We start from the raw sequence: 21,306 nt of genomic DNA, 5'->3' as shown, positions 1-21,306 counted from the left end.
TTTTTTGCAAATTTAAAATTGATGGGTTATAAATTTTGTGTACTTTAAAATCAGCATGTCACAAATATAAAAGGAGGGTAGTTTGTAATGGAACATCCATCTTTTTCTCACCTCATAATTAGCATTATTATTATCATTCCAAACAGAATCAAAGAGTTTTCATTTGAAATCGTACGCAGGTATTTCCCAGTTAAAGATAATAGCTGTCGTTTTAACCAAATGTGATCAATAAATGCACGTTTTGTAATTGTGAAGGAGAAACGATTAAGCATGTTTTTTTTGTATATTGTTTTCATGTCCCCTTTTCTTGGATTGCTTTACAAAAGTACTTTTCAAAACAAAAACAAAAGATGTCACACTAACAAAATATACTAGATATACTACCGAGTTTTAAAAATTGGATTAAAAATATATCAGCTGATGAAAACATATAATTTATTTGTTATTATAATATTATTTTAGCAAAATACTATATAGGCCTACATTAAATAATCTTGCTAAAAATACAACAACAACGAAACAACAACACCCTCCTTTTTCTATTTTTTTGGCTTTCAGTTTCTGTCCTCGGGCTCGGCTGCGCTCGCCTATGATCCCAAGTTGTCTTCTTTCTCGCGAGATTTTGCGACGTGTTGCAAGAGGGGGGAAATCTCGGGAGCTGTCTGAAGGAACAAATAGCGTGAAGATTTAAAAACGTGCATTTAGCAGACGGCGATTCTGCAACATTTCGCAGGAAGGCGGCACCGTTACTTTCGATTATTTAAAGCTCTCTGTCGACGAGAACCCTTTAATTGAGCCTCTCTCTTCGTAACTTGGAGGAAGTTTTAACTCTGCACGGCGGAGCAGAAAGTCAGGTCGGTGGTCGGCAGTTGGTCCTGCAGGAATGTCGCAGAAAGAGAGACCCGTGTTTTATCGACAGGAGGTCAACAAAACGATATGGGAAGTACCGGAGCGGTACCAAAACCTGTCCCCGGTTGGCTCTGGCGCCTACGGATCCGTGTGGTGAGTCACTTTATCCGTTAGTTGGTGAACGGTTCGTGTAGCCGAGTCACCTAACTTAACCTCCATTCATTTAGACGAGGCCTGCGCTGCCCATGCTAAAGTTAGGTTAGCTCGTCCTGAGTGTTGCTAGCAAGTTGGAGCCACGATGTGCCTTTCAACAAGAAACCTGATGACCTGTGATCTAGCTCGTATTATCCACTTTTAAAACTTGTATTTAACATATGTAACTGCAAATACATTCGCACAGGTCGCACTGCAGGAAGCTGCTCACTAACAGAAACGTTCAACTATTAAAAAAGTACGCGAGACTTTATCTGATTGATGTTAAAATCACAATTGCAAACTGTAGCTGTAGATCCTGATCCCAGAGGCGACTTTATTCAACGTTTTATTTTGGAAAAATTTACATTACTAGAGTAAAATCCCACCAACAGGTGATGTAATCCGAGTACGTAAAGATGAGATATTGTTGGGTGTCGCTAATGTGTTATGGAGAGATCTCGAGAGCACTTATAATCTTTTCTGCTGCACATAAAGTTATGACATAGTCTCGTCTGACTGTGAAGTAAAAATATTTTCTACAACAAACAAATAAAATATGCTTTAGATGCTCCTTGTAAGATCATATTCCACAGCATGAAAATAACTTAATAATTTACTTAACATTATATGCATCGTACAATATTTTTATGTAGCTACTTTATGTGTTAATGTGTTTTCAAATGCCTTGCAAGAAAAAAACCTCTTTTTAAAAAGTATTTTTTGTGGTTGTTAATTTAGTTAAGACAAAAAAATCTTTAACCAAAGATTGTTGAATCTACATGACAGGATTCCTATGTTGAATAGGACAAAACAAAAATACAAGATAATAAATAAAAATCTTTTCTCTTTTCTGCAATTTTCCATGGAAGAATAAAACATTTTTTCACATCAAACATCAGAAGTACCTAAAGTACCTCATTAAAACTTCCATTTTCTGTACTTGTACCACTACTTTACTAAAATTCAGAGTTAAATATTTTATTTCTCACTCTTTTTACATTAACCTGACAGATATAGTTGCTAGTTACTAGTTACTTTACAGATTGAGATTTTACATAACTATTATCATATTTTAAATATGTAGTGGACTAGATAAATACCCTTAAGTATATACAGTTGTTAAATGTTAACATTAAAATGCTGTATACACATTAATGCTTTCATTTATGCATCATGTGACATGTCTCTTTATTATTGCTTTCATAAAAATGCTTAATCTGATATTATCTCAGATGTCCATAAAATATTGATAATGTGATATATGACGAAATATCCTGTTAGATTTTGCATCTTGTAATATCGTAAATGTTGTCTCTTCTGCTTTTAAAGTTTGAATTACAGTAAGTGATGTAATTGTGTGAATTTACAAGACTGTTCTAGCTCTATTACGCCTTTACCCACTGAGCTGTTATATCCACATTAATTCTGATTATTTATCAATAATCTCACCGCTAATGTTGTTGCATTATCTTAATCAAGGTATTTTTTAAAAAGCTATTGTGATTGTTGTGATGTATTGTGATTTTCTCCACATTGCCCAGCCCTACTTTTTAAGTTATTTTTTCCTCATGTAAAATAGTTATATGAATTGGGAAATGATGGTTGATTATTCAGTTGATTAAAATAAAATGAATAAACAATTGGTACTATTGATAAATTGTTGTTTAGTGTGGAAAATGCCTGTTTCAGCATCTTAAGTGTGAGGACTTGCTGTTTTTTATTTCATAAAATTCAAAACTTACTATCTGACATTCTTGACTGTTTTTCTCATATTTTGTAAACTGGATGATAATTCTATTAATTGTAAAACCTAATTGCCAGATTGGTTGATAATGCAATTCATTGATAGCTGCGGCCAGTGCTGGAAATTATTACAAGCCACCTGCCAAATGAGAGTAAAATAAGCACATTGCTGCTAGATTTGCCACACTCAACAACCAAAAAATCAATGGTAATCTATTGGATGATTGGTAGATTTTGGAATCCACCAACCACAGTTGCAGGTGGACAAAAAAAAGTTAATTTCTCACCCTGGTTGCAGCCCAAATCCGGACTTTTTGTCTGATTTAATGTCTTTCCTGGTCATACAAAGTCCAAGCATTAGGTCAACTTAATGTACTATCTTCCAGCTTAAAAAATACTTTTTTAGCGATCTCTTTAATGAATGTTTTCACTAATGACAAACGCAGTTGCAACACAGAACCCTTTGGATTCACGGTGCAGATGGGATCTTGCCTGAGATTGTTTTAGAGGAGCTTGCTGCTGATGAGTTTGATTTCCTTAATGCTGCTTTGAGGCAAAAGTGTAAGCTTTCACAGCATATATCCTTTGCATTGGTCTGGTGATTAAATAGGTTGCGCTGATACTATCTAGGACACAACATTGTCAGTGTTACACTTGATTTAGTTGGCAGATGTTTGTTTTGCAAATGGAAACGGACAGCTGTGCTGTTGCTGGGCAATAGGATAATCTGTTGCTGGTCAGATTACTGTCCGCTCACCAGCTCACTAGATCGACTGTCATTGTGTTTTTTTTCCAAAACAGCACGTTGGCCTGTAACGTCAGTGTTTACATGATGGACTAAGTGTACTGTGAATTTCTGACTAGTTTATTTAAACTGAAACTTCACGACTTTAATGTTGAGATGCTGTGAGCACAAACCTGAACTTTATACAGTTTATAGAAAACCCTGATAATAATAATAATTTGTCTCAATTTGAAAGTGACTCATGCATTTGCATTATTTATAAATTGACTGCATTTATACAGTGATAAGATTCAAAGTGCTCACCAGTTTGTCTCTTATTTGATCACACACTCACACTGATGGCAGCGCGAAACCATTATTATCCATATTTATTTTGAGTGGAGCAATATGGAGAAAATCAAATATCACAACATTTTTGACCAAGTACTTTCCATATTGATATTGTGACATTATTGCTAGGCTTACTGTCGGTGCTTTCACAAAATATTACACACTGAGACTTTGATTAATAGTTATCAGTAATGGGGATATAATGACTAAGTGGGTGAAGGCAAATAACAGAACAGCTAGAACAGACTGTTAAGTTCACAAAATTGCATCACCCATGCAGCCTGTAAAACCAGGAAAAAACAACACTTGTGATTTTACAATATCTAGAATCTAAAACGATATCAAGTCTTACAATCTCATATATAGTATGAGATTATAGTGTCATAGTATCTCTTATAGTCTCATAATATTGATGATATTGATAAATTGCCTAGCCCCATAGTTAGTTATCAGGGTGGAAAAAATGGAGACACCATCAAAGTAATCAATGTCTGTGCAGCTTAATTTTTCATTAAAATATAATTGCTGACACATTTTGGCCAGAGGCCTTTAGAAGCCATTTTTCTTCTTTGATAAACTGTTATATATTCTTTAAGTCAGTCAGTTTCTCTCTCTGAAATGCATACTATTATTATTATGGTTAAATTATCATCTATATGTATTTATTTATTTGACTGTTGCAGAATTGCTATAGCATAGATGCTTTTTCCCGAAATATATTTTCATGCTTTAATAGCTTTACACCAGGCGTGAATATTAGCACCAGCCAAATAAACAATAGTAGTATTTTGAGTGGCTGGTAGATTTTGGAATCTGCCGGCCACGGTGGCCTATGGATTAAAAAAGTTAATTTTCAAACCTGCTTTAAACAAGTTCAATCAGCCACCCACATTTGTATTATGAGAAGGAGACATTAGCATTGTGATGATGGTGCGTGCCTGGTCACACTGGTTCCAGAGTCCCAGCAGCTGTCTACTGGCAGTGATGATGTGTTAGGTGAGCTGAGCAGGAGGAAGTGTTGGATGGGTTTGGCTTCAGAGACAGTCAGCCTTTAGAGTGCAGGACAGACTGCAGGCCGGGCTGCTCCCAATCTGCTGAGAGATGACATTTTCTGCTGATGTCGCCCTTTTCCGCAGCCTTCAGCAGCTCTTACTGCACGTTATTTGGTTTTTAGAGCAAACGCAGCCCATTTTTCTCATCTGGTTAAAAAATGACATGCTTGCTTTTCATTTCAAGCTAATATCTAGTTCAAAGTGTTGATTCTAATCTAATGTAGTTTTTTTTTTCTTTAAATCAGTTCATGCTGACAAAAAAATGTTGCATATAAGTAGGGTTAAAGTGACAGTGTATAATTACAGATGAGTTCAATCTTACATGATTGCCCACTTCTTCAACAGTTCTGCATATGATTTGAAGACCGGTTTAAAGGTAGCTGTGAAGAAGCTCTCTCGGCCATTTCAGTCGATCATCCATGCAAAGAGAACATACAGAGAGCTGCGGCTGCTGAAACACATGAAACATGAAAATGTGAGTCGACTTGTTTCTCTTCCCCTTTAATGGTGAACAGCCATAATACGTTGTCTCCTTACGCAATGCCTCACTGTCTGTTTGCTTATTATATTGCCTATATGCTTATATTAAGTTTATAGCTGCTGCGTGTCATTCTTTGAGGTGCTAAGTCCCTGATTGTTCTCTTATTTTTGCAGGTGATTGGCCTCCTAGATGTCTTCAGCCCTGCTACTAGTCTGAAGGAATTCACTGATGTGTAAGTTGATGTGTTTGTTTTAGAATAATTTCAGTGTAGTTCAGCACACATTACATAGTTTCTGGGCTACCAAAAAAAAAAAAAAAAAAAAAAAAGAGTACATGAGGAAAAGAGTTAACGCCTGCACACTCACCCGATGACACACAAATTTAATGACGACAACATTTTAATCCTCCTATGTCAATCTTTGACTTAACGAAGATCCAAGTGGGATCAAAATGTTGGCTTCATTAAACTTAGTACGCAGTACTTAGTATTTCCCTCAGCAACACTTGTGCATGATTTAAAAACCATGCTCAGCAGACTGCAGCCTTCATTTTCGCAGCAGCAGACAATCGTATCTGAGGCTGGGAAACACCTGGAAACAGGCCAGCTGACTAAATACACTGGAACATTTCTTAGAAGTTCACTCTGTTAGTTATTCACTCGCTGGTTATTTCACCACGAGCTTCCTTCCCTTTGCTGCCTGCTTTCTGAAAAATGTCTGCTTTGCTTGAAAACAGGTAGTTATTGTTTGTTAATGTTACAAGTTATTAGAAATGGGAAGTGGACAAACTGGACAGTGACTCAGTCCTCAGACGAGCGTACTGCCTCCCCCGTCCTGTGTGGAATGTCTCTCTCTGTTCTCTGCACACTGAGTGACTTGTATCAAATCTAATTGTGACAAATTTCAGTCAACACCCGGCACAAGTATGTGTCTCAACAACATACTGGCAATCAGATTTCTCTTCCCCGCTCGTTTTTGATGTCATGCTTTATGCATCCTCATATGGAAGATTTGAGTCAGCCTTACTATTTTGGAGCAGTTTGGAAGAGGGCAGTGCTGCACCCTGGGACACACCTCATGTCTGAGGCCGTGGTCAACAGCATTGGCAGGATTATTTCTAATACCTAACGTGCATGTAATTTTGCGTGGGAGGAAACCCACTCAGATTCTGGGAGAGTACGTCAACTCCCCACAACTAGAACCCGGGAACTTGGAGACGCCTGATTCTTAACTGTGGAAAACTACAATGACCGCTCAACAGAAAAGTTGGCATGTTTGAGTACAGTCCTACAGCTGCAGAGGAGGATATGCTGTAGAAATTTGTTATGTCATCTTATGGAAGGACTTAAAAAAACATCTCCCAAGTAGTTTGGCATATGCAAATCAACTATTTTCACATGCAATGTTTTTTATATTTCACGAAGGGAGTCAGAGAATGTGGTCAGGGATTTATTAGCAATGCAGGGTTTCCAACCTCTAATATACTGTATGGCATTTGCCATATATAATAGCACATCTGCTCTTTCCCCGAAAGGTTAATGCTTTATTTGATTCTTCCTGACCCTCAGACATGGTTTACGTATGTGGGAGGAAACTCTTAAGTAGGCTTGGGTGGTATCTTTTTTTTTCATAGCTCCATACCTTCCTGAGATTTCACCGGGGTGTATGACAGGATCAGTGTAAGGCGCTAAAGCCCCGCCATGCCATTTTTAGTCTCAATACACAATACACTCACAAGATCAGCAAAGATAGTATTCGTGCATACATGCACTTTATGAATTAATGTTTCTTTCTTTTACCAAAACTAAGACTTCTGCGTCGTGGAACCTGTTGTTTTTTTGTTTTTGTTTTATATATATATATATATATATATATATATATATATATTTTATATATTTTATATATTATTTATTTATATTTTTTTTTTTTTGGCGTGAACAGCCCTGCTTATCTGTGGCACATTTAGAGAGATGGAGTCTCAACAATTTTTTTCCCCTACATTACTTGTGGGGTTTTCATTATAAATAGACTGTGAAAATGGTCTTTTGATAATTATATTGATTCTATACCACCTTGTACCACAGGTTCCACATCTTTATCTGTCACAGTGATGAGGAAATAGAAATTAATCTGTTTTACTCAACCTTTCCTGTTTCTGTTTCAAATAAAATCCTCTGACAATATTTCTTTTGACAGAAAAGTCCTTCAGTTGTTGACACAAGGCATTTTATTGTGAAACATTTACAGGACTGTGTTGTTGACTATGCAGTAGCATACACTACAGTAGTTATTACACTTGGCAGCTCTGTAGCAGCGTTGCAACAACAGACACAGGCAATGTGAGCACACACTGCTCACTCATGCAGTGTGTCTGGGCACAACCTCCAGTGCACGTGATATGCGCTGCATGCAAAACATCCTCAATACAGCCTGTACTGTATAAAGTTAATAGAGAAGTGAGGGCCCGTTTTTTTGACTATTTAAAATCACACCTTTGGAATTTCGAAATACCCTGGTATACCGTAACACTTTGATATTGCTCATACCTACTCTTAAGTATGACACATGGTCTCTGGCAGTCATCCAGTATTTTACTTAAAAGCCCACCTCTGCTATAAAACAGCACAGGAGCCCCTGCATGCATGTTACACTGCCTTTGCTGTCAAGCCGCCCTGAACGCTCAGAACAGATTGTGTTTCATGTGCAGTCATGCCTGTATTACGAGCTGCCCACTCTCAGATCACTCAAGAAACATTTAAATGCAAAATGTGAAAAAGGCTCCAGACATTGACAGCTGGGGCTGATGCAGAATATTAAAGTGTGCTGGAGTTTGCCTTTTTGCACCCAGTCATGTCTTTGATAGCCTCTCTCCTGTGCCGCATGTCTACATGCTACATGGTTTACATGAAAATTGTCCCAAGTAAGAATTGATTCATTGATTCATTGATTGATTCATTCCTTTTCTGTAACTGCTTAATCTATAAGGGGGTCGCAGGCGGGCTGGAGTCTATCCCAGCTGACATTATGTGAGAGACGGGGTACACCCTGGACAGGTCGCCAAACTATCACAGTGCTGACATATAGAGGCAGGCAACGGTTCACGCTCACGTTCACGCTTTCGACCAATTTAGAGTCCCCAATGAACCTGAAGGAGGAAGTGTAAGAGGGGAACTCCACAGATTTATGCATCACAGTCTGTTTACAGGTCTGGGGTAGTATTTGTGCAGAAGGTGTAAAAAGCATTTTGAGTTGGAAGCTGCTTTAGATCTTCCTCTTAAATAAAACGCAAAGAAGAGCTGGTGTGGCAGTGGCAGCGCCTGCTTTTGTTTTCGGCTCGCTATTTTTAAATTTCAGAAGAAAATGACAGCGGCTACATACTCCTCTTCATCTCCCTCTTCTCTCACAGGGTGCACTCTTAGTCTAAGGGTGACCACTTCTTTCTCTATCAGCCATCTCCTTTGGGTTGTAGTTACCCGGATAGCGCGGGTCCATTTATTTTGTCACCTTGTGCATGTTTGCTTCTGGCAGAGCTCACTGTTGTCACGCCATCTGCACTTCAGTGTTGGAGTTCTCTGCTGGGACTTCAGTGCTGCACCCGTACAGAGCAGACGTTTTCAGTCTATAATGGTAGTGTCCATCGTCTACCAAGTATTGATAACACGCTTAGTATTTTACAAATTACAAATCTATTAATTGGATGAATGTGGGTGCTGATTTGTAAATATGAACGGAATGGATTTTATTTCTATGAAAAAAATGGCAGTGGGGGCGGTGTGCAAGTAATGTTATCCATGTTTTTCTGAACACGTTGTAACACCGACTACCACAGCAAGCTTGAAATCTTTGTCTCAAGTGATGTCACTCTTCAAACTACCAATTTTAAAAAGAATAAACATGTTGGTGTATAGTAAGAAATAAGTGAGCTTACCAGATCTCTGTAGTGTGCTTCTCATTGCTGCTTGACCCTAGCAGCTCAAAGCTGCGTTAGCTTCTTCTAGCATAACACACTTGAATCTCCTGACTAAGCTGTCGGCAGTTTAATTGCATTGTGGGCAAGAGCCGAGGCCAGTGATACTCCCCCCGTAAGGTGATCACAGGCCAAATCTGATCCCCGTTAGGGTGCCAGGTGGCCCCCCAACCATTTTCTAATTCACAATAAAAATGAAGTGACTTACACTGGGAATTGTTTTTGTACTTTTGGTGTAAATAAGAGCCACTGCAGAGGAGTCAGATCCTTTATTTTTACCAAGTGTCCATTCTCAGTTTCTTAGTCCGACATGCTGCAGCAGTGCAGTGCTTAAACAGTGGAGTACTCTATTAATGTGCAGCATTTTTGCAGTATAAAAATGTATATCTCATCAGAACAATACTTTGCATAGAAACATACTTGTATTCCTTGCTAACACTTGGAACAGTGGAAGCTGTGTTTGCTGTTGAAACGGAGAGCTACCTTCCCAAATGAGCATGCTACGGAGGACTAAAGGCAGTACGAGATCACACACGGCGGTTGTGTGAGAGACTAGGCCCCCGGGAGACGGGAAGAATAGAAAGATTAAAAGGGGGGAGAAGAATAGGTTGGTAGTGTGGAGCTTCTCTTACACTACATAGATGAATAAATGCTGAGTCACAGGATGTCAGATAGAAATATGACTCTCTTTATCTGCACATCTGCTGGAACATTGGAAATGTTCTTAGCACATTATGATATCCAGGAAAAATCCCAGATATGCAGGTGCAGTAAGTATGGCCCCCCCCCCCCCCCGGCTCTAAAAATACAGTCTGAGTCATAACGCGGTGGTAAGGCTTCTCCAGCCATGCTCCTGTTTCTATAGAGGGAGAGAGGAAAACAGAGGTCACTATTTATATCCCCCTTTTTTTTTCCAAGGCGGGTAAACTTTGGAGTGTGTCTGTGTCCCAGTGTGCTGCTGAGAACAAGTTCAAGCGTAACCAGGTGCTATTTTAAGGCCTCGCTCTCTGTGCTGTGTGAGAAAAGAAGAGCATTCATGAAGTGGGTGTTTGCTGAGCAGCAGACGAAGACGAAGCAGCACATGGCTCTGTGTATTTTGGCGGTAGCATCCTGCTCTCGCCTTCTTCCACAAGTGCTGTTTGAGCATTTTAAAGAGCTCTGGGATTAGATTTGAATTATCCACTGATGCAGTCCCATTAAGCCCATTTATCTGGGTGTGCTGTTAAATGACGCTCCATTTAAAAGGGCTTGGCCTTTCAGTGCCTCTGGAGAGAAGTGAGAGTGAAAAGAAGTAGCAGCTAAACCGGTTTAAGCTCACATAGCCATATGGGAAATTAGTTTCACTGCAAACAACTCTGGGGAAAAAATGTTGGAAGTGCAAATATATTAATTTCTGGCTTTTTATGAAGTGAGAAAACATGTCGTCTGATGTTTGTGTCTGTGTATGATTGGCAGGTATCTCGTGACTCACTTAATGGGGGCAGATCTCAACAACATCGTGAAATGTCAGAAACTCACAGATGACCATGTGCAGTTCCTCATATACCAGATCCTCAGAGGGTTAAAGGTGAGTTTTAAGAGAAATACATTTTGGAAAATTCCTTCATTTGTTTTCTTGCCAAGAGTAAGGTCACATTCACTTTAATATTCTTTCATTTTAAAAAGGTTTTGCACAGGCATTTTAGCACAGTTTCAGAAATAATCTTAGATTTTGGTCAAGGTCAAGGTCACTGGGATCTTGCGTCTGTCTCATTTTTGTGAACACAATATCTGAAGATTGCCTTGAGAGAGTTTCCTCAAATTTGGCACAAATGTTTACTGAGACTCATGAATGAACTAATTAGACTATGGTGGTCAAAGGTCAAGGTCACATTGACCTCATAAAACATGTTTTTGACCATAACTCAGGAATCTTGGGTGCCCACCTTGAAACTGCTTTGGTTGTGTAGATCTTCTGTGTTGCGGAGGAATGATGTTTGTGAAGCATTCATGTCATCACAGAGATGAATATAAACTGTCAACTGCGCCGAGGCACCAACCGCATGGCGGTGTATCTTTTTCTTTTTTTTTTTGCCCGATCGGTGGGTCAGAAATCTACTTGCCCAAAGTTAATTTCACTTGTCGTATAGAAATAGTTGTATTTATTAGTAGCTTTTAAATAACAACAAAAAAGCTTTAAACTTACACTAAACTTATCCACATTTACCAACTTGCGCCAAACAATGTGCAATACATATTCGGAGATTCACCCACATTCTCCACCACCACCAAACTAAGCTTCAGCTCATTAACTTTATTCTGTATCCGCCGTCATATTTTTTGTGCATGTGCAATTCTCAACAGAGATGATTGACAAGCCTGACATGTTAATTTCGCAATTGGGCAATCCTCATTGCTGAGCCCTGCTTCTGCAATACAGCAAGTATTTTCCATCACAAGAGGAAGTCATGGCAGTGGGAAAGGAGATAAGTTGACCACACAAAAGAAGTGTAGACCTAGTAATGTTTTTTTGGCTTGACATGTCCTGACCATAGATCCATGGTTGACTGATAGGACCCAACCAGAACGTGTCATCATCTTTTTAAGTTTTTCAAACTAAAATGGGGTTGCAGCCTTTTTCAAAATTCTCTGTTGCAGGGGTTCAGCAACACTTAAGTAGTGTGGAGTAAATGTAGCAATAATTATGCATTTTAAAGCGAAGTTGCATCACTTTGGATAAAGCCTTAGATGAGAGGAGTGATAGCACTCTATAGTTTTAACTCTTTGGTTTTTACAGAGATAAACATGTTAATTAGTGAGCTCCCAGAATTTGTTAAACTCAAAACAAGCCATTGCCTCATATCTGAAATTAACAGACAGATATTAGAGTGGCACTAATGTCTCATCTAACCCTGCAAGAATGAGCTTATTTCCCAAAATGTCAGATAAATCACTGGTTTCAACATTGTACTGCTTTGCCTATGTCTTTAACATCTACATCTTTAAACTGATCATCTAATTTAATGCACTTGTTCTCCTCCGTCTCTCTGCAGTATATCCACTCAGCAGATATCATTCACAGAGTAAGTGCCATGTTTGTTCTTTGTCTGACAAATGTTATTGTGTCTTTGACCCCAACTGCCTAAAAAAAAAAATTGTGTGAGGGTTTATGACATCTTCTACTTGGCAGAGTTGAGCCTTTGCCTTGTGCAAACACTGAGGGAAGTCATAAACAGGACCTTTACTTTTACATGCTGTTAATGATGTCATGCTTCTATTTTAAAGTTAACAATGAAGGGACAGATTTGTTTTCAATCATGAAAGTAGGAATTCATTTCCAGATCAGGATTGCAGATGTACTGTCTATCCAAATATATACTCATCACCTAAACTTAAATAACACTAACTCACATTTATGGCTTTCCTCACCAGGATTTGAAACCTAGTAATCTGGCGGTGAATGAAGACTGTGAGCTGAAGGTTAGTGAACTGCTTTGCTCATGTAAAACTTTAGTTTATCCTGAGTCCACACGTGAATATTTTACTAACAGCTCTTTTTTTTTGCATCTCAATTGCTCCCAGATTTTGGACTTTGGTTTGGCACGGCACACTGATGATGAGATGACGGGCTACGTGGCAACCCGCTGGTACCGTGCACCAGAGATCATGTTGAACTGGATGCATTACAACATGACAGGTAGATTTTTAATTGATTTTCTTTATTTTTGTGATATGCACACAAAGTAATGATGCACGGGTTAAAACTGCAGGCAGCGGGTCGGACAGTTCAGGCGAGCTTGTTAGAAAATAAAAATTTCGGGCGGGGCGAGTCATAAAGTGACAAACAGCGTTCTGAATACGTTTTTATAATTTACAAAGAGATTGTGCCTAAGAATCTCTGTCCAGAGTGGATCCGTTAAATATGCACTGTCATGCAGACAAACCACTTTACCTGTCAGCTGTGCGCTCATGTAAACAAACCACGTAGGTTATTAGCTGTGCGCCCGAGATCATAGGCTTAAGAAGTAACCACTTGAAAGACAGGTGAGTGCTTGCTGTCATTCTGTACTTTTAAAAGCAGAAAACACAAGTTTAATATAGTGATATTTCATCTTCGATATGACAGAAAATACCCAACAGCTAGTAGGTCATTACCAGAAACTTTAAGCTCCGGTTTGCAGTTCGGGCAGATAAACAAAAGATGGATCTTATTTTCAATTTCACCAAGCTCACACAGTCTGTCTTCGTCTGGAGTGGCATTAAGCCTGTCAGTCTGTAAGGCCAATAGTAATGTTCCTGAGTGTAACTGTCCACATAGGTGTCTTTGTCTTTTGTTGAAATTATACCTCATATGAGGTTCTACACTGTAGCTATTCTTTATGAGACAATAAAGGCCATTGCAAATAAAGTGCAATATTTTTGTCTGATATTGTGGCATCTTTAAAAATAAATTACAGGGCTGCCTCTAGCTCACCTGCTAGAGTGTGCACCCCATATGCCGAGGCCTTTGCAGCGGCCCGGGTTCAATTTCACCCTGTGGCCCTTTGCTATGTGTCATTCCCCCTCTCTCTCCCACATTTCCGGTCTACAGCTGTCCTATCAATAAAGGGAAAAATCACCCCAAAAATATCATCTTTAAAAAGTAAATTACGATCTCACATGTCCACGTTTGCACACCAACCCTGAAACTCTTGTCTGTCATTAAAGTTTATCGGAATAGGTTTGATTTTCTGTGTTTGATTTTCTGTTTTCTACTAATAGAACAATAAAATGGACACGTTGTGCAAGGTTTCTGTGCGTAACTTTTGTCAGATGAAGATAAGAAAACGCATACAAAAAATATCAATATCAATACTCAGTGTGCAAATGCTTGGTAATAGTAGTAAGTAGTAAAGTTTTTTTTCTTTTAATAACATATCAACAGACCATTTTTCTCTATACATGAAATGCATTTTCTTTTCAATCATGTGAATATCACAAAGTAACCGGTTTTGGACAATCAATGAAAAATAATTCAAATAAAATAAGGATTTCAACTCATTAGCTCAGGGATGACCATGCAAAATGTCTCAGTTCAACACTGTATTGTAAATGACATTTAAAAGATCCTCCCCAGTGACTTTCTGCACCTCTACGTCATTACAGAAGAGTTTGAGGAGTGAATTTTATCATGTTTTTGTTCTGCTTTCTGTGTTTCAGTGGATATTTGGTCAGTGGGCTGTATAATGGCAGAACTCCTCACTGGAAAAACTCTTTTTCCTGGATCTGACCGTATCCTTTTCATGTGAGAGTACAGTGTGTTCAGAGCTCCCATAGCTGGAGAGACACTATTTGCATAACAAATTCAACAGGTCAAATACACATTGACATTGTTATGGAAGTGCTTATTTAAGATGTTTGTTTTTTTTTGCCCACGCTGTAGCAGACACTGATCTGCAATGCTTGTTTTCTGTTTCCTCTCATGAAAACCCGCTTTTCTGCTTTTCTCTTCCAACACATCTCTGCCTGAGGTGTTTTTCAATATTAAAAATGTAACACAGATAGTACCTGTTTCCATACTTCCCTCTGGCTTGACACATGCCCTTTGCTGTAATGTTTCCACTGGCGTGCTTCAACTCTCCCTACACTGTCAGTATGCATTGTTGGCTCAGGTCCACCTTCTGCCTGCACCACAGCCAGTCTTTGTATGGGCCTATCAATCTGCACTGTCTCTGCCAAACATTTAGTTTATTATTCTCTCCCTCTGCCAGTGTTTTCAGACTAACGGCTGAGCTTGTAAGTTAAGTGTACATCATGGCTGTCCACTGCCTTCACTTTTTTACATGTTATAAGCTGTCTGCAAGCTGCATTTCGAACCCTTTCTCTCCTCTGTGCAGATTTGCGTGTAGGCTCTCCTTTTCTCACATCTTTTGTGTCACATATAAAGTAAATACAGTGAACTTTATCATCACAGATGGTTTTTAAGTGACATATACAATGAGGATGAAGACTAACAAGTCAGATTACTAGTTCTCCCTCGTTCAGCAACTGGTCTTCCTTTACCGTGTGCCGGTAGACATTGATCAGTTGAGGCTAATTATGCTGCTCGTCGGAACACCAGGGCCCGAGCTGTTGATGAAAATATCTTCAGAGTCTGTGAGTTCACAAAGATATGCAAGGTTTTTCACTAACAAGCTCTCTTCTCCAAACTTGCCACTGTTTTGTGCAATAACTTAGTGTTTCTGCTACCTAACTGACAGCATGTTTGCCAGCCTTCAGCTCTTTGGGGTTGAGACTTGCTTTCTGCCTCTTTAACTGGGTGAATTTGTCACAGCCTGATTATGACACAGGTGATTGAGCTCCAGCTTTCACTGATTGACTGTAATTCCTCTTAATCGTAACGTGTTCGTCACATTTTGCTTCAGAGCTTGAAGTTCGTTTTTCAGTGCAACATTGCAGTGCATCCAGAGTTTTGCCGCAGTGTTTGATTGAAAAGCAGCTTCTTAACCAACTCTGCTCTGTCGCTATACTCCCCTTGACACAAGCTTCGTAGATATAAACCAGCTTCAGCAGATAATGCGTCTAACAGGAACGCCCCCAACATCTCTAATAAGCAGGATGCCCAGCCATGAGGTGAGCAGGATCCATGGTTACTTTCTTTAGACCAGACAGACCGCAGCGGGAGGACAGTCAGACCTGCTGTAACCTTTTCTTTGCTTTTAAAGCTATGCAGCTCTTGGCTTAGTGTCCTATATTTATCCTGAGAGTGTTAACCCAGAAGATTTCCATACCACACCAGCATCTAAAGAATAATAATAGCAGCATTTTGTGCCAAGATTTAACTATGTTAATCTTTATTTAACTCTAATTGTCTTAACTTTTATATGGGGTTGTATGAGGCACTTATGGTGAATTCTCGGGAGAAAGTTTCACCTGGAACTCCCCCCGGAGTCTGATTTCCTCCTAAGTCGGAACAACGTCACCAACCCTGACCTCAGATTTCAAGAAGGCTGCTCCGTGCATCAGCAGTTTTGTTAACTGTAGTGAAATACTTTTTCATAGCACTTTTGTCGTATTTGAGTCTAATCAAATCATACACACAGTCCTGTCCAACTTTCATCTGTAGACATGTTGCTAAAGTGTCTAACGTGTTGTTATCAGCTGATATTGCTAATGGTAAACCTGGCAAGAACTGCTATTGCAAACCACATCTTGTTTTTCAAACTTGTTATACTGAAGTGCAGTCGGCCAGAATGTGTTAATGGCATGCCCCCAGTTTGGAGAGGCAGGCAGAAGTACTGAAACAAAAGCTAAATGATGTACTGCCGTGGATAGGAGCAACAGCAAAACATATTTTAGACAATTTAAGAGATACGTTTAGTTTACATTATATTTAGAATTTTTTCACATTCAACATTTGTCGTCAGACAGCCCGTTCTGATGAAGAACTGAGGTGAAGTTATCCATGTGCTCGTCAAAGCCACTGCGTATCAACAAAAACAGTCATTTTACCTGGCAGAGAATGAGAGTTGTGTTAAAGAGTTTGTGTTATTGTGTGACTTTGATGTTTTAAAAGGTTAGTTCAGATTCATCAAAGTCACACAAAAACACAAACTCTAATACAACTCTCATGTTTTGTCATGTAAAATTGTAGTTGTTGTCACTGGAGTGTGTGGCGGCTTTGAAGAGAGCATAAATAAGTTCAGTCCCCCATTAGAAAGAGGTGTCTGGTGGCAAGGTAACGTGGCAAAAAATATTATCAGTATAGCAATACACTTAAACAGACAGATTTTTTTAGGTGGCAAAAATTTGTTTTGCTGCTGGCCCCGGTCGCAGCAAGCCCCCCCAGGGAGAGTGCTAGGCTTTTAAGCAAATTTTACACAGTGGCCAAAAGTGGAATTACTCCACCCAGGTCCGACGTGATGCCATGGGGCTCAGAAAGACCCCTTGAGTTACATTGGGAAGGAGATGTGTGTAAATTAATGGAGATTTTTTTGTCAGTGTCAAAACCTCCATGAAATGACTCATTTTTCTATCAAGATTAAATCCATTCAGTTTCACATTTGGAAAGCCCCAAAATTAAATTATTTGATTGCTATTCAAGCTAGCGAATTGCTAAACCAGAAGTCAGTCACTCGGCTGAGTACTTGTATAACGTACTAGATATAGAGCATCTTTTGCCTCATGCACTCATGAGCAGCTCTCATAGGACTGAACAGGGTCCATTCTCCATGCTGTATCCAGATTTTCTTAATACATCCATGGTCCACAGCAGTACACTTCTTGGCATGCGTGACAGTTCTCCTGCATGCTTCACTAAACTGGAGGTGCGCTCACTGCCACCTAGGTAATGAACTGAAAATGGATAAGAACCTCATACAACCCCACTTCAAAAATAATCCAACTAACCCTTTAAGCGATAAAGCTAAGAAGGTGCTAATGGTCACACTAATCAGAGCATCACTCGGCTGACTCAAACTTCTTTGGTCAAGTGAGCTGTAGGGAACAGCATGGCTTCTAGAGGCCACTGCCAGAGATTTAAGGTTTTAATTTTTTCAGTTCAGAATTATTGTGTGTTGTCTGACACACTTGCTGCATGAGATTGTGACAGCGACTGCGAGAAGTGGCTCTGAACTTGTGTGACATCTGTGTGCTTGTCGTGTCTGGTCATAAAAAAAGTGTCAGGCCTACTGTTAGTGATACAGTAGTGACTAACAGCACTTTCTGTGTGAAAGATGCTTCATCCGTGGTTTGCTTTCTGTTTTTGTTTCTGCACATTCCTTGAAACTTGACGTCTTGCCTTTCTTAACATGTTTTTGTATAATATGCATTACTTTTATTTCCAAAGGATAAAATGTAAAAAGCTTTAACGCCAACATATATAGTCGCTGTAGTATTTTTTCAGTGTTATGTGATGCAGTGTAGTTACATCTTTAAATAGAAATGTAATAAGTGAGCCGTAATAATTTGATGCAGGTGGCTGCATTCAACATGATCAGTCGAATGAAAATATGTGAGCATTATGAGACAGGCGGAGCTGGATTTGGGCCACATGTTGCTGCAGGTGAGAGCTGACATTTGATTTACTGTGTGTATTTTCACAGGCCAGGAACTACATCAGCTCTTTGCCACACATGCCCAAGAGGAACTTTGCTGATGTGTTCATTGGTGCCAACCCACAAGGTAATACCAGACATCTGATGTGACGTTTTGTGATGCCGGACCTGCTAACCGCAGTTAATCTTTTCTCTTTTTTGGGAGGGAATTCCAATAAATAGCTTTGCTTTATGAGTAATAATAGTTTGAACAGCATGACAGGGCACTAGGATTTTTAAATGGGTCATTGACTGTTAGAGATTTCACTGTCTTCATATTTTGACATGTTTTTAAAGCTGTGGACCTTCTGGAGAAAATGCTGGTTCTGGACACAGACAAGCGGATAACAGCAGCCGAGGCTCTGGCTCACCCCTACTTCGCTCAGTACCATGACCCAGACGACGAGCCCGAGGCCGAGCCCTACGACCAGAGCTTTGAGAGCCGCGAGCTGGAGATTGAAGAGTGGAAACGTACGTCATTGTTCTACACAAAAAGTCTTACTCTGTTAAAAAAAAAAAAAAGAACAGCAAAAGCAAAAGAACTAAACAACAACAAAAAAGTGTTACCCTCCTGAGTCTAGAAAAAAAGATTTATTTAATATTTAGATTTTTAAAAAATGAACTTTAAATAACTGGGATGTAAGAAAAATATTGCGAGATTTGTTTTCTTTAATACGTATGTTTTATACACAGTTTTATACATTGGATCACAATGTGTCTTTGTGGACGTTTGCACTTGTATTGACCACTGTCCACCTGACACATGTTAATACCAGATGTAAACAGGGTATTCCTCAATAATTAAAAAATAATAAAATCTGCCCCATTGAGTTCTCTGTTTCATAAAGTGCCCAGAATGGTTGAAAATGAGAAGAAGCAAGTCACACTGTCCCCTGTATTTTGTTTGACATAAAGGCCTCAGTGTCATATCCCCCACAAAGGACCGAAATGAATTGTTTGGGCTGCCATACTGACAGTACAGAAACCAGGGTTTCCACAGAGGCATTGGATCTCCAAATACAAGGCCTTAATTGGGAGTGAAATGTCTTAAAATTAATCTGTTAAAAGTCTTAAAATGCTAAGACTTGGAAAGTAGGATTTTAGGATTTTTTCTGATATAGCATAGTAAGTAGTTGAAATTTTTAACATTTTTTCATAATAAATCTATTGTATTTAAAAATAAAATAAAGAAATCTTGCAATATTGGTCTGAAATGGCTAAAAATATATGAATATATATTTATATAGCTAGATAGTGTTAAAGCTGAAGGGAACCTCAGAGACCCTTGTTTAACATTTTGGTCTTTTTTCCTTGCAGGATTAACCTATGAGGAGTTATGTAGTTTCGAGCCACCTATCTTTGACGAGGACGACATGGAGTGACGTGACGAGACGTGCTACCCACATCGACCCCAGCCGCCGACAATATGTAACAACCTTGAACATGTGCATTAGTGTTAAACTCTCGGACACACTTGTATCAGAGTGCCTACCAGCCTTTATCAGTCTGTATTAACCAAGAAAACATTGTCCACGATTCGCTCTCGTTAGGAGATGATTGCCAGCGCAGGGAGAGGAAGAGCTCGACCAGTTATCATTATTCTTATTTATGAACCACTAATGTTAATGGTCTGTTGCTGGGAAATGTCATTTCTTGCCAATAGCTGAAATCATTTTATATTCTTAGATTTTTTTTCTTTAAATTTAGACTTTAATGACTCGTCACTGTGACACTGAGATGCTGAAACACCTGGACCTATAGCTGTGCTATTTTGTGTTTTTAAATTTTCTATTGAGTAACTTATGAATAAGCTTCTGTGTCCATCAATTGAAAAAAAGGAATATGCTAGTCTACCACTCGCCCTGCCAAGCTGTCACATATAGCACTGGGTCACATGTATTTGTTTCATGATTCAGTCGTAATTGTTCCTGTATTTAAAAAGAGATAACTCTGAAGGGGTTTATATCTGTGACAGAAGTAGATTTGATGTTTTTAGGTATTTGACAATTTGAGAATGTGCCTGTTCTGTGCAGTCACTGACCTTCAGTGCTCACCAACTGAGTTTCACACATTTTAGTGTTCATTTTGATAGTGTAGATGCTCTGTAAGTCATAGTTTGGCTAAAAATCTGAGCCTCTGCTGTTAAAGGACAGTACAACTCAACAAGGCACCTAAGTAGGAAAAAAAAAAACATAATGGGTACATGCTCTACTCAAAAATATGTAAATATCTGTGCGTTATTTTTTAAATCTCTGACTTATTGTGCTTATGTCATGAAGCAATCACTTTTAGTATGTACATCAGTTTAAAGACTTATGTGTGCGTTTGCGAGAGTGTGTTGTTGGTTTACAGGAATTTTAAGTGTCATGCTAAAACCTCTAATAGAAATACTGCTTAAATGTGTAAAAGAGGGATTTCAGATGTATTTATACTTTGTGGAGGTGGTATTTATAAACAACAATCGAAAGATCCCTTAAACTATTTTCAGGCCAGCAGAGTAACTACTATCTTCAGTCCTTTGTTTAACAAAATAAAGACTTATTTTTAAGAGACACCTGTTTTTTCATGTTTTATTTCCTTTTACTACTTTCCACATTTTTAGCAGCAGCGCTAATGCTCAGTGATTTCATTTCATAGTTAATGCATTAAGTGATGTGGGTGATTTTACAAAGAGGACAATGCCCTGCACCTTTTTCTGCATTTAGAAATTCATAATAAGTTACGACATTTACTTAAAATATATTTCAACTTTCTCTAAAGCAACTACAAGGATGACAAGTGCTATATTTGCCTTGTTAAAGAGTTGTTGAGCAAAACACTGATACAGAAAAAATACAAAATGGAACTGAAAAGCCTGAGGTTGGCTGTTCAATTGCAAACATGAAAAAGAGC

General features: G+C 38.8%; 1 protein-coding gene across 2 annotated transcripts; it reads left to right on the top strand.

The window, feature by feature from the left end:
* The first annotated feature begins 640 nt into the window (after window positions 1-640).
* Window positions 641-20,966, top strand: mapk14a (mitogen-activated protein kinase 14a). 2 transcript variants are annotated; one of them, XM_042491216.1, is made up of 12 exons: window positions 641-1,002; window positions 5,260-5,389; window positions 5,569-5,627; window positions 10,817-10,928; window positions 12,394-12,423; window positions 12,773-12,820; window positions 12,923-13,037; window positions 14,540-14,611; window positions 15,873-15,952; window positions 18,424-18,502; window positions 18,712-18,885; window positions 19,732-20,966. In XM_042491216.1, exons 1-12 carry the CDS (start codon window positions 884-886, stop codon window positions 19,794-19,796), a joined length of 1,083 nt encoding a protein of 360 aa, XP_042347150.1. In that variant the 5' UTR covers window positions 641-883; the 3' UTR covers window positions 19,797-20,966. The 2 variants fall into 2 exon arrangements, with proteins under 2 accessions (XP_042347150.1, XP_042347152.1); XM_042491218.1 differs by lacking the exon at window positions 15,873-15,952 and adding an exon at window positions 15,396-15,475.
* The last annotated feature ends 340 nt before the right edge of the window (window positions 20,967-21,306 follow it).

Source organism: Plectropomus leopardus, chromosome 8 (genome assembly GCF_008729295.1).
Source record: "Plectropomus leopardus isolate mb chromosome 8, YSFRI_Pleo_2.0, whole genome shotgun sequence".
Classification (NCBI taxonomy): domain Eukaryota; kingdom Metazoa; phylum Chordata; class Actinopteri; order Perciformes; family Serranidae; genus Plectropomus; species Plectropomus leopardus.
Note: the sequence above shows the minus strand (reverse complement) of the source record. Positions and strands in the feature narration are given on the sequence as shown.

What these genes read in the sequence shown, in the direction of transcription:
- mapk14a (XM_042491216.1), top strand. Translation starts at nt 884, where the DNA reads ATGTCGCAGAAAGAGAGACCCGTGTTTTATCGACAGGAGGTCAACAAA. An exon ending in GATGCATTACAACATGACAG is followed by an intron (nt 13,038 to 14,539) that starts GTAGATTTTTAA and finishes TCTGTGTTTCAG; the next exon opens with TGGATATTTGGTCAGTGGGC. An exon ending in GCAGGATGCCCAGCCATGAG is followed by an intron (nt 15,953 to 18,423) that starts GTGAGCAGGATC and finishes GTATTTTCACAG; the next exon opens with GCCAGGAACTACATCAGCTC.